This window comes from Pecten maximus, chromosome 7, assembly GCF_902652985.1.
Source record: "Pecten maximus chromosome 7, xPecMax1.1, whole genome shotgun sequence".
In the NCBI taxonomy this organism is placed as follows: Eukaryota; Metazoa; Mollusca; class Bivalvia; order Pectinida; family Pectinidae; genus Pecten; species Pecten maximus.
The window spans coordinates 9508356-9523420 of NC_047021.1; the positions used below are offsets into that span (position 1 = coordinate 9508356).

At 35.5% G+C, this 15065-nt stretch overlaps 1 protein-coding gene across 1 annotated transcript; it reads right to left on the bottom strand.

Moving 5' to 3' along the window:
- Positions 1–5452: 5452 nt before the first annotated feature.
- Positions 5453–9889, bottom strand: LOC117331535 (salivary glue protein Sgs-3-like). The gene is made up of 4 exons (XM_033890280.1): positions 9846–9889; positions 8351–9035; positions 6418–6490; positions 5453–6179 (listed from the first exon to the last, which is right to left on the bottom strand). Exons 2-4 carry the CDS (start codon positions 9010–9012, stop codon positions 5946–5948), a joined length of 969 nt encoding a protein of 322 aa, XP_033746171.1. The 5' UTR covers positions 9013–9035; positions 9846–9889; the 3' UTR covers positions 5453–5945.
- Between the last annotated feature and the right edge of the window lie 5176 nt (positions 9890–15065).

A 15065-nucleotide genomic window follows, 5' to 3' on the forward strand; every position in this document is an offset into this window, starting at 1 on the left:
GAACAAACTGTAGTCCTCTGGTTTCTGGTTCGACATGGTTCTGTTGTAATCCGCTATAGTAGATGCATCAAGTGCTAATCAAAATAGACACCAAAGAACTTGACATGTCGAAGCTTCAATTTCACTTTTAGATGCAGTTATAATATATATTTTACAGGTGACAGACAAGTGATTATATCTTCTACATCAGTCGATTAGCCTGTAACTTAAACCATAGCCAATACAGTTTTATGTTCACTTTCTCATATTATTTGTACTGTAATTTAAACCTGGGAGTGTTTTGCATTGGCTGAGCTAATCACACTTGAATGTGACGTCATTATATAGAATGAATAGCGCAAAAAATATGGCCGTCTGTCTCTGTTTGAATTAATCACCCACATAATTTGATAAAAAAAAAGTATCATAAATTTAAAGCGAGTAAATATAACACTTCGAGAAGAGCTTTAAATAAACATATGCCATGATTACGTTCGTTGTGTATGATGATCGTTAGTCATTTAGGGTTTTATGATATAACATTATCGAATGTTGTCGATGGAACAGATTATTATCCTAAACAATAAGGCCACATCAGAAAATATAGCACGTACTCAAACGATTGTATTTTAACTTTTGTTAGGAATATTGTCTATAGCAACAAATCAGGAACTCAAACAAAGTATTTTTCTCATTTTTGTTTAATTTAATTCAAATCATTAGTGTACTGCCGACCATAGACCGGGAGGTGTGAGAATTTTACACGGAAACTATCACAGATAAGATGACCGTGGCTCTCTATTGTCCGTGTGGTCATAATCAGTACCAAATCTTACACAACTGTTTTCTTAACACAATTACACAATATATCATAGGCGTCGTTGCCATTCTCCAGAGTACCCTCATTTGTATTACCCCCCTCTGATTTGTTGACCTCTCTGACAAAGGAGAACTCGACATAACTTTCCTCAATTGTGATGTCTTTAAGTTTGTAGTATGTAGGATCGATACTAGCTAATTGGTGTAGTCGAACAGCTATCTAAATCAAATGGTCGTACAAATTGCTAACTCGGGTAGTCGTAAGGCTATCGAAATCGAATGGTCGTACAACTAGCTAATTAGGGTGGTCGTATAACAAGCTAGTACGGGTAGGTACATTTGTAGTCGTTCGAGTCATAACTTCTAGCAAAAGAACACCACCAGCACCGTATCTGGTGTTGTAATCGAGAACAGCTACATTGTACATCGTTATGAGAAGCCAAAGTAACCAAAACATATTCACTCTCGTGTCCAGCTGGACTTAAGGTTTCGAGTTATTCCTCTGCTATGAAGTAGATTCGTTGACTGCTCTGTACCCCTTCTCTATACAATCTTTATCAATACTGGTATAGTCGGTTATGGCGGACTAACCATTCGTGATCGTGACAAAAAGTTTATAAATAGAAAGTTATGTCTATGTAAACATTTTCCATACAAATTTATTGCGTATTCGTCAGTCTAAGCGTTAGTGCATTCATGATTCACACTTACCTGCATGCATTTAACTCCAACGTCTAGTTTGTTTAGCAATCGTGTCGGTCTGTTTATTATATATTGTATGGTATACAATGACAACGTTTTCGATGTTTGGCCTACTTCAAATGAAAATAGTGTCTATTTTAATGACATCTGTGTGTTTTATATGTGCCATAATCTACGATTTAAAACAACTGTCATTTGACGTAAACTACAACGACACAATTTATTATACAGCATTATTTATGTGATAGGTTTATTACCGTATAATGTCACAGTGAGGCATGGTTGTAAGTAAGTATGGTTTTAAATAAATATCAGTTTGACCAGCATAGACTTTATTGGAAATAAAAGGAAATGAGTTAACGCTGTGTTAATGTTAACTTTATATATACGTATAAAGCTTGTTTAAATGATCAGACTTTTGTGATAGATGTGTGTTGTACAGTCAATATACTATATATTAGAGAATAATGACCTGGTGAACTTATATCTGAGGAACTCTGTAGTTGTCACATTGAACGTTTATGTCAATTATATGGTTTGTTCTGTAATGTATGACTTTTTGGCGTCTTCGGAGGTTTTTGGTATCGTGTTGTATCGGGTATGGCCGTGTGGTTTAGTGATAGGGATATAGTGATACTGTATGTAAGGATATTAAAATGACCACACATGGTGATATTAAAGAATACCTGATTACTATCAGTGATACCTGATATTCTTTACAAAGTAAATATACATGATATACTTAAATAATCACTTAATGTCATATACAAATGAGGTGTCTTGTAACCGTAAAACAATTGAGGTTTTGTCGATACTAAAAAAAACTTTACATCATGTGCCTTTCATACAACATTTACTGTGTTACAAAATTTCCTGTAACGCTGAATGTTAAGCATATTTTAACATCAACTTAGCATGACTGATTAACGTCTATTTTTAAACACTTTCTTAGCACAAAACATTCACATTTACTTCCTCAAAAGCTCGGGACAACTTCCTTATGACTGTCTAACAGGAAGTTACCGTACTACCAGTCATCAACCTACCGATACCTACAAATGTGTATAGTACTACATACCGTACTACCAGTCACCTACTGATACCTATACATTACTACATACCGTACTACCAGTCACCTACTGATACCTACAAATGTGTATAGTACTACATACCGTACTACCAGTCACCAATCTACTGATACCTATATAACAATACATACCGTACTACCAGTCACCAATCTACTGATACCTATACAGTACTACATACCGTACTACCAGTCACCAATCTACTGATACATATATAACACTACATACCGTACTACCAGTCACCAATCTACTGATACCTATATAACACTACATACCGTACTACCAGTCACCAATATACTGATACCTATATAACACTACATACCGTACTACCAGTTACCAATCTACTGATACCTATATAACACTACATACCGTACTACCAGTCAGCAATCTACTGATACCTATATAGTACTACATACCGTACTACCAGTCACCAATCTACTGATACCTATACAGTCCTTCATACCGTACTACCAGTCACCAATCTACTGATACCTATACAGTACTACATACCGTACTACCAGTCACCAATCTACTGATACCTATACAGTACTACATACCGTACTAACAGTCACCAATCTACTGATACCTATATAATACTACATACTGTACTACCAGTCACCAATCTACTGATACCAATACAGTACTACATTCCGTACTACCAGTCACCAATCTACTGATACCTATACAGTACTACATACCGTACTACCTGTCAGCAATCTACTGATACCTATATAACACTACATACCGTACTACCAGTCACCAATCTACTGATACCTATATAACACTACATACCGTACTGCCAGTCACCAATCTACTGATACCTATACAGTCCTTCATACCGTACTACCAGTCACCAATCTACTGATACCTATATAACACTACATACCGTACTACCAGTCACCAATCTACTGATACCTATATAACACTACATACCGTACTACCAGTCACCAATCTACTGATACCTATATAGCACTACATACCGTACTACCAGTCACCAATCTACTGATACCTATATAACACTACATTCCGTACTACCAGTCACCAATCTACTGATACCTATATAACACTACATACCGTACTACCAGTCACCAATCTACTGATACCTATATAACACTACATACCGTACTACCAGTCACCAATCTACTGATACCTATATAACACTACATACCGTACTACCAGTCACCAATCTACTGATACCTATACAGTACTACATACCGTACTACCAGTCACCAATCTACTGATACCTATATAACACTACATACCGTACTACCAGTCACCAATCTACTGATACCTATATAACACTACATACCGTACTACCAGTCACCAATCTACTGATACCTATATAACACTACATACCGTACTACCAGTCACCAATCTACTGATACCTATATAACACTACATACCGTACTACCAGTCACCAATCTACTGATACCTATATAACACTACATACCGTACTACCAGTCACCAATCTACTGATACCTATATAACACTACATACCGTACTACCAGTCACCAATCTACTGATACCTATATAACACTACATACCGTACTACCAGTCACCAATATACAGATACCTATATAATACTACATACCGTACTACCAGTCACCAATATACAGATACCTATATAATACTACATACCGTACTACCAGTCACCAATCTACTGATACCAATACAGTACTACATACCGTACTACCAGTCACCAATCTACTGATACCTATATAACACTACAAACCGTACTACTAGTCACCAATCTACTGATACCTATATAACACTACATACCGTACTACCAGTCACCAATCTACTGATACCTATATAACAGTACATACCGTACTGCCAGTCACCAATCTACTGATACCTATACAGTACTACATACCGTACTACCAGTCACCAATCTACTGATACCTATATAACACTACATACCGTACTACCAGTCACCAATCTACTGATACCTATACAGTACTACATACCGTACTACCAGTCACCAATCTACTGATACCTATATAACACTACATACCTTACTACCAGTCACCAATCTACTGATACCTATATAACACTACATACCGTACTACCAGTCACCAATCTACTGATACCTATATAACACTACATACCGTACTACCAGTCACCAATCTACTGATACCTATATAACACTACATACCGTACTACCAGTCACCAATCTACTGATATCTATATAATACTACATACCGTACTACCAGTCACCAATCTACTGATACCTATACAGTACTACATACCGTACTACCAGTCACCAATCTACTGATACCTATACAGTACTACATACCGTACTACCAGTCACCAATCTACTGATACCTATATAACACTACATACCGTACTACCAGTCACCAATCTACTGATACCTATACAGTACTACATACCGTACTACCAGTCACCAATCTACTGATACCAATACAGTACTATATTCCGTACTACCAGTCACCAATCTACTGATACCTATACAACACTACATACCGTACTACCAGTCACCAATCTACTGATACCTATATAACACTACATACCGTACTACCAGTCACCAATCTACTGATACCTATACAGTACTACATACCGTACTACCAGTCACCAATCTATTGATACCTATACAGTACTACATATCGTACTACCAGTCACCAATCTACTGATACCTATACAGTACTACATACCGTATTTTGTGGAAAAAAATATAGATATGTTTATGTATTTATGTTGATAATTTGTTACTTAGCAGAATAAAAATAGGCTGACACATTTCATTTGCTGATACCACTTTTTCAATTAGACGATTTAGTTACATCGTATTGACTCATAGATGCACATTTGTCTTTAACACAGGTAAAGTAAAATCAAACGGATTTCTTTTTGAAATTTTATTCCAAAATGTCATGTATAATACATCCATCACATTTGTTAATATATACCAAAACATACATTCACAAATAACAGTGCAATAACATTATATACAGGTAGTTAGAGTCGAATACTAAATATTGATATCCAAGGTAATGTCACCAGCTAGAAAGGTAATGTCACCAGCTAGAAAGGTAATGTTACTATATATAGAAATGTTATGTAGATTTATTTAAAACTTCCAAAAAGGATACAGATATGATTGTATGAACGATAGTAATACAGAAATGTTTTGTCTAAAAATCTGAAATCGTTTAGGGCATAATAAGAGTGTTCAACAGACATTGTAACACGGTTACCTTGTTTTTCATCTGTTTAAATACTTATTTTTCCATAATCGAATAAAATTTGAATGCTTGAGTTCTGCACCACAGTTTTGACAAAACATTAAATATTCTAGCACTTCTTTACCTACTCCACAACCGACTAAAACTTGAACATTATTCAAACAACATTGTCTTCGTTGACATTCCGTTCTCTCTGTGTGCGTATTGTTGTTATATCAAATATGATATTGTCCGTATGAACTGGTGCTGCTTTTTCCAAATCATAGCTGTCTTCCGAACTAATTTCAATTAAGTCTAGACGTTCCACTTCAGTTTCGTCTGTATCGTCGCTTTCATCTGTTAGGGAGACGTCTTGGAACATAGGGTCTCCGTTTGGTGATAGGACAGTAGGCTGCAAGCATAACGTTCTAAATGAATACGAGTAAGCATAAAATGTGTACATGACTTGAAGCTAGAATATTTTGACCAGACAAATTAATTCAATGACAGACATGACAGTTAAATCCAGGGCATGTGATGACGATTGGACAGTTCAGATGTGAAGACTATCTCTCCCACCATGATGAGTATGTTTGATACGATAACATATTAATGAAATAATAGGATTGGTGTGAGCCTCATTTACGTACCACTGTAGACCGAGGTGTTTCATCTATAAGGTCACCCATATAATCAGCATCCAAAAGTCGCCTGGCCGCCGAACTGCAAAAGTTTTTCTCATTTAATGATTACATTAAGTCAAGGAAGCAAAAACAAAAATAAAGCTATTGGAACATAGTCTATTAAATAGATAAAACAAATATAAAATTACATATCAATTCACCTGATTGATTAAATGTAGACAGTTAAGGGAATGTGACATCAGTGTTTATACCACAGACGTTCTCAGTGAAATATGACCTAATACGTATGTGACAATAACGTTAGATAATTATTGTACTGGTATTAAGTGTTCGGTGTTTTGAAGTACGTGTTTACAACGATATCGATAAATCACTGCCTATTTCGAATGACTTCACTCCAAATATGATAAGAATAGATAATGTGTTCGTAAAGAATGTGTTGCATGCCCGCCAGCGATCGATTTTAAAAGTTTGAGTGAAAAGCATTGTATTGGCATATACTACGTATTAAAGTGAGTGTTAACAACGATTTCAGTAACTCACTGCATAGTCTGTGTGACTGAAGTACGTACTACATAACAAGTAATACATGCTGCTCTAGTCGGTAATAACTATACCCCGATTATGATCAGAATAGATATTGTGTTTTTTAAGGAGGTGTTGCATGTCCGACCGCGATCGATTTTTAAAGTTTGAATGAAAAGTTATGTATTGGCATGGAATACGCATTAAAACAGTATTAATTCATTAAATAGACTAAGGTTGTGACTGCCTTTCTTACCATTTGCGTCTACCTAAGACTTTGTGCGTTTAATGTATTAAAGTTGAAAAACACAATAAAAACAAATTAGAATTCTTCCTTAGCTGTTTGGTGGCATTTCCCATATTTATTACAATTTTAACGGTTTTATTCTGTAGGAAGGGCCGTAATAATTGTACATACTGCTTCTTTACATGATCTTATAGGGCGACTATTTTGGGGATCTTATCGTTTTTCTTCTTTCTAACCACTCACGTGCCACATCTGACCTTTAGTTGAGCGTCCCTAAAGCTTTGGGATCTGTCCCTGGTCGAAACATACCGAGTCTTTAAAGTTTGTAGTTGCTATTCCTGTTAAACACTCATCATTTTGGGAGTGGGAAGACTGGTTTGTACGTTGTCAGTATATAACGACCATTTGAGGCATTCTGCTGCTTGGATATTTTCAGCAGTATCTTTCAGTGAGGTAGCACTATAACATCGTTTTAAGTATCGCGCTATCACATGGAGACGTACACGAACTTACCGCAACCTCCCCAAACACTCACGCTTCAGTAGTTCATCTCTCACATAGATTAGCTGTAGAGCGTTAAACAATACAAAATCGAACCAAATTATATTCCTGCTCTAATACATTATCATGCCGGTCTTTATTTTTTTTGACCGAAAATGTCCTTCGTGCAAATTTGGTACGAAACAGATCAACAAATGTCGTCTCCCTTAAATATCATAAACTTGACAGTGTATCATTACACTCCCCTGGATCACAGTATACTGACAACAGGTTTCCTATAGTCATCACAAAGTGAATTTTAAGCGGAACGTTAAGTACCATCTATAGGTTTTGGTTTATCTTGGCCTGGGAATAGAAACACTTATTACTCCTCCGACCTCAGCATTGCTGAATGTTGCACTGAATGAAGAGGTCTTAATTTGGTCTCTTTGAAAGATTTGTGTATCAAAGAAGAGAGAATAAAAGGAATCTGACAACTATGCAGGGAGTCGCATGCGTCTGATATACGTTTGCATATGACTAAACTAGGGTGTTACAACAAGTTTGTCCGTCAAATTATAGGACTACAAGGTAACGTCATAGTTTGCTATGATCTGTGTCAACTATTATCTCCCTTGGAAGAGGACATTTAATATAATGATGATGAGGTGAGTTGATGTCACATACCTTCGCCTTCGGTTTCTATAGCGACGTACAATAGCAATACTGGCGAGCAGGACCACTACTACAACAAAACCCACAACTGAACACGGTATATAGACGGAAGGTCCAACAGCAGGTGTTCCTGGTGACGTCACTTTATGTCCCATTGGAAGATATGACGTCCTGATGTTGGTAGTGGTGTAGATGACATCGGTTGTTTGATAGGATGTAGGCGTGGCTACCGAAGATTTCTGTGACGATAGTGGTACCGTAGTCGGTTCAGTAGGAGATGGTTTTGCCGTGGTCGGTTTCGCTGTAGTCTTTGGAGTAGTAATCTGCTTAGTAGGACGTGCTTTTGTTGTGGTAGGGCCTACTGAAGACTTTGGAGTTATGATCGGTTCAGTAGGAGATTGTTTTGCCGTAGTCGGTTTCGCTGTAGCCTTTGGAGTAGTAATAGGTTCAGAAGGAGATGGCTTTGCCGTAGTCGGTTTGGCTGTAGCCTTTGGAGTTGTGATCGGTTCAGAAGGAGGTGGTCTTGCCGTAGTCGAGTTCGTTGCGGTTTGTCGTGTTGGTTTAAATGTAGGTTTATATGTCGTTGATTTGGTGTATCTTGGATCAATGGTGGTACAGTTTGAACTGCCATCGTCGTAAAAGGTACAGTCAAAGGAGAAGCATACAACATCCATACCGGTCACTAAGATGTGGTGCACTGAAAAGAATATTTGTAAATAATTTGGTATCTCAAACAAAGCATATTACCTCATCTCGTGAATTTATAAACTTGGTGTACAGGTATACATGATAACAAGTATCATCCACTTGCCAATATACGTATCAAATAAATGATCATATAACGGTTACTATCTATATGTACATGTAGATTGAATAATATATAACAATCCATTTGGGGTGAGAACGAAATACCTGTTATTCGAGGAACACCGGCACTTCATCTAAAACACTCGTTGTAAATGTTGGTGTTGAAGTATATAACTATATTTATCGAAGTTCTATTGTGTTTTAGTATATAACTATATTGATCGAAGTTCTATATTGTTGTAGTAGATAACTATATTTATCGAATTTCTATAGAATTATAATATATAACTATATTTTTCCGGAATTTCTATAGTATTATAATATATAACTATATTTTTCCGGAATTTCTATAGTATTATAATATATAACTATATTTAACGAATTTCTATAGTATTATAATGTATAACTATATTTATCGAATTTCTATAGTATTAAAATATATAACCATTTTTATCGAATTTCTATAGTATTATGATATGTAACCATTTTTTATCGAATTTCTAAGCTATAAAATGTAAATGGTTTTAGTTTCAAACACAAGGAATACAACAAGTGCTTTACATCAATAATCTGGCTGTGAACTATGAAGTAAATTATGTCTTACAAACATAAAAATGTATATATTTAACAATTTCACTTATTGAATTAATATTAATAAACAATTGTATCATGAACACTGAATTAATATAAATGTTCTCACCTCTGTGTCTTGGTTCCTCTAACACTAAGTAACTTCCTGTATTGTCTAACAGGAAGTACGGACACTGTACGTTTACATAGACTGGTGGAAATCCGTCTACCGCTATAAATAACGCGCAAAATACACTTCGCGCTTCATAGTTCTTAATTCAGTCTTCTAGTACACCTGACTGTATACACATATATACTTACTTGTATTATATCCTTCAGTACTAAACACAGGGATGTAAAAATGTGTTATAGTCATTATACACAGAGGGGTGTCATTTCATCGAATATGAACACCGAGGGTGTTAGTTTTACAGAACATGAACACTAGGGGAGTCATTTTTACCGAATATGAACACCAATATAAACATTGAGGGGTGTCATTTTGACCGAATATGAACATTGAGGGGTGTCATTTTGACCGAATATGAACAATTACACAACATTAAAGTCTTTTTCAAGAGTATGACTAATTAAGGATTGTAGCGCGGCGCATCAGTAATGATTTTATACATGATATCAAAATTAACCAGACTGTTATTAACAATAGATGTGAATAGTTTTCCGACACGGCTTACAAGTGTAGTACCCCTATAATAATTTGAACCATTAAAATATCCCTTCATTAAAACAGCTACAATATTTCCTTTTGACCACGATTCCGGAAAATATCCTTTTAAAAAACATTATTAAATAAAACTCGTAAACATGGTAAAACGTACATCTCTATACTTTATAAGATATTCATTTAGAATATTAGCATGTCCACATGCTTTGTTTGTGTTTAAACCTTTGTGGTTCAGCGTCATGTCCAATCATTTACATCCGCATTAAGGTCTGGTTCAGTAAATGCTAATGAATGATAATACTTATAGAAGTAGTCATGAGTAAATGTGCTTTCCGTGTATTTCTTTTGTCCCTTGAAATGTCTATAAAATTCCCTTGGGTTATGTTTCCTCATATATTCTAGCATGTTACCTTGGTGCCCTTTATATTCTCGTTTTAGTTTTCATTCCAGTTTTTTTATACAACCTTTTCTTCCTTAACGAGTTTCAGGCGATTCTCTATAGACTAATATAAATTAAAGGAAGATATTAATTTTTATAATCTCGATACCGCATTTTATATGCTTCTGTAAACCAATGTTTGTCTTCTGTGAAATTCGTTTTACATGTATATGTACTTTTGCTATTATACTTTAATGAACAATATGGTGATATAACATAAAGTGAGTTTATCAACAACATACTAACATGATATTAGTTTTACTTAGGTCTGGCGATTCACAGGTTCTAACAAATTAGGTAGATTTCTGTCAATCATCATTCCATTTCGCATTCAGTAACAATTTGTCAGCACGATTTGTCTTATCATGTACAGTGTCATCCTGTTTCCTACTGGTGTTAAGAGAAAAACAAATTGGGGAATGGTCCGAAAATGCATTAAACACACCAGATTGAAAACTAAGAATGTTGTTAAAGTTGGATTCCTCAACCAGAATGCAGTCAATAAGACTAGATCCATTATTATTATGAAAAAGTTATATTTCCGGACGATCATCTTTGTATATATACGCAAGGATGTAGTTTTACATAAAGAAAGATTACTACACAACCTACACAACAAGTCTTACTATCTACTGTAGGGCGGACGGCTCCTTCCCCCTCATGTAAGTAGTGTTTGTATACATATAAATATGTATCTTTTGTTTTCACAAAGTTTAAGTATTGTATATTTGATTTAATTACTTGTTCTATTTATACTAGTGAAACATTAGAAATTATTTATTTGACAAAGACTCATTATCATAATATATAATATCGAATGGCGAATGAACCTTAACCAGGGGTTCCGGAAAAGTAGGCGTCTTCTTCTTCATTAATAATGTAGTATGCATCCTAAAATAGGTCAATCATAACTGCCTTCCCCATACACTTGTATGTTGTTTGTAGTTCTGGAAACAAAACAAGCAGACACCAAAAATGGCTTCAATGTGTTAGAGTACGATTGGATTCGAATAGATATCCAAACCAAGTGGAAACACTATAGATGATAACCCCAATACAAATCTAGGTTAAATCCGGGTACTCTACAGTTTCAACAGAACCGGGTACTGACAACGGGACAACGATCACCGAACACGTCGATTACTTCTAATTGCACAAAGAAATGTCAATTTTCCTATTAATTAGCCTATATCTCTCAAATCCATCGACTTCTAAGTTTAAACAGCAGTTAACATCTATTATGGAAATCGTTATATTTCAAACAACTAGCAAATACATGGATTTCTCCATAGATAGTGGAAGCAAGGATGTCGCTATCTTAATTTAAAATTATCGATAGTGAATTCATACGATACAGCTGAGTTGTTAGTGGTCCCTGTTGGTTACGTTATAAAGACCAGATCATTGGGAGACAAAACGGGCAGGAATGAAACAACGTCAAACAAAGGAAAAACGAAAATATGTATTGGTACACTCACTTATAGCTTAAAATGAAAATGTTGCTATAGTGACTCAAATCTAAAGACCAAAGTAAGCGACTGATGTTGAAGAGTCTGTACAGGTAAATTGGTTGTTTAATATGGGTAACATTTATGTTGTAGATTTGTATGGGAGCATTATGGAGGTGTTATTCAGAATCACACAGTGTATAATAGTGTGTCAAATTTAACACTAAGGCCTCACAACGACTGGATCGAAGGAATGTACACTTGCATTGCGGGAAACAAGTATGGCCGAACATTGAGTGACAATATGGAGGTGACCGAAATGATGATATACCCAATAACCACCCCGACTATTAACGTGACATACAATCCGCAAGTGAACAATCACACAGCCACAGCGAAATGACACCGGAAATACACTTGGTCAAGGTCACAACAACAACAAACCTACCACGCCGGGTACAATATAACAACCGAATCACATACGACACTGATGGTATGTCTGGACAATATATATTTCTGTTAATGTATCAGATGTTTGGGTGATAAATTTCTACCGACGCCAGACGCTAATCAGTTCAATTGGGTAACTAGACGACAGGACAAGATTGATTGTACTGTGACGTCACTGTCATAATACCGATATTGATAATGTTTTGAAGACAATAGTATGAGTCATCTTTTGCCTTATGGACCTGATGCACCGCATAGAATGTTGTGATGACTGCAACTGTATCATCACGGCATTTTGTGTTTGTCTTCTACAAAGGTGATATTTGACAGAACAAACTACTGGCTAAAATACAATATATCTTTACCTTCCCACACTAACTCATCTGTATTATCTCCCTTGTCACATGGGGTTTACTCTTTTTAAAGAAATGTGTCTACGTTTGAATGAATTGGACAGAACGAAGTAATATTTACATCAATTTATTGACAGGTAATCTACACTTTTTGTACATCGATACATCAGACCGTGGAGAATACAGGTGTAACGTAACTCATCTATTCATCCAGAATTATACACTTGGACCAACCACCATTCTGGAACAATATGTAATTAAAAGAAATATTGTAGTATTTTATTTCAAAAACAAAGAAAAAAAAAAAGATTCCCTCACACTTAAATGTTATCTAATTTACACTGGAACAAATCATGATAACCTAGAGAATTATACAGCGAATAAACGAGTTTTCTGGTGTTCATTTGATTAGTTTTTGTCTATAACCCCTATGGAAATCAGCTGTGAGTGTTTAATATATATCGTATGGCAGAATATTTCGATATTTTTCACACGTGCTTCGCACTCGTGAAATATCGATATTCTGTCATACTCTTGAAATATATGTTATATTAAACGGGAAACCATTCAATTTTCTTTTTATTTTATCTCATAAACTTAAAAACAAAATTAAAAACATCGGAAAATTAATAGTCAAAAAGTGCGAGAATCAGTAATGACGTCATCTCTTTGTGACGTTACTCCACGTCAACTTGACGGCGCCGTTTTGAAAGGACTGATCAGCGCTATTTAAGCGTTTTCTGCTGTTATCGGAGAATCTGTGCATGAATAGCTAACGTCAAGTTAGTAATTTGTCAAAAACTAGTCAGAATATTTCAGAAATACAGCAAATTAACCAATTTATCTATCTCCGCTTCAACGAGGTGAATACAAAGGTCCGCTCTGATTGGTCAAAAACGGAAAACTTATATATTCACTGCAAAAATTATATTATCTCTGCAAAATCTTATATTTTCACTGCTGATCGCTGCAGTGAAAATCTAAGTTTTATTAGTTTGACAAATCTATATTTCACTGGCAAAATGCAATAAAATAGATAACTTACTGCTATCAACGATGAGAGGAAAATCTTTAAACGTCATACTGACGAACACCTTTGTTAGAATTGAGAATAATTCTGCTTAGCATGTGGCATGATTTATCAAGATTTACAAAATATTTAATGAATAATTCTTGATAATTGTTACTTATTCTGTTGAATCACATAAGACATAGGAGCCCCCACGGTTCGTATAGGATACCACATGTGGAGTTCAGAGAACCACCCTATCGCACTTCAAGGCCAAGACCTGACTCTTAGATGTATTTACGGAGGCAGGTGAGAAACAAATGTCTCCATGCCACGTAAGCCTGCATTAGTTTAAATATTGTGACGTGAATGAATTAGGTGATAGATTTCCGTACAATGGAATTTTGAACGGTTAATCAATTTATTGGTTACATACGAGTATTATTGCATTTATATTAAGAGGAATGATACTTTTAAACTAAATGTATATTCTATATATCTCCTGCTTACGGCCTCGGGGAACTAAAGGAATTGATCAATCATAATAAATAAATACATAGATGAATAGAGGAATCATCAGTTTTAACTAAATGTAGACTTTTTGCATCCCCTTTTCATGGTCTCGTGGAAATAAATGTACCAGTAGAAGTTGGGAATAAATCAATTAATCAATAACTTACATTTCGCGCATGGTGTTTACTTCCTCGCGCAATCTCTGATATAATAAACAGTAAAGTACCATTAGTACACGTATATTCTACAAACTGTAGTGTCACGCTGAGATCTTATTTTCCAGGCCGATTCCTCGAATCCGCTGGCAGAAGATTTCGGATGATGGCAGCAGTTCATCAATGCATAATGTGCAAGACTATGGTCGAAATTTGATATTGCAAAGCATTTCCTTTGAAGACGGCGGGGAGTATGAATGTGTCACTGATACAGACTACATCTGGTTCTTTGCATCAG

Excerpts from the sequence above, each read along its gene's own strand:
- LOC117331535 (XM_033890280.1), bottom strand. The coding sequence starts at position 9,012 with ATGGATGTTGTATGCTTCTCCTTTGACTGTACCTTTTACGACGATGGC. Across the intron at positions 6,491-8,350 it reads TATAGAAACCGAAGGCGAAG|TTCGGCGGCCAGGCGACTTT; the intron begins GTATGTGACATC and ends AAACTTTTGCAG. Across the intron at positions 6,180-6,417 it reads AAACACCTCGGTCTACAGTG|CCTACTGTCCTATCACCAAA; the intron begins GTACGTAAATGA and ends TTATGCTTGCAG.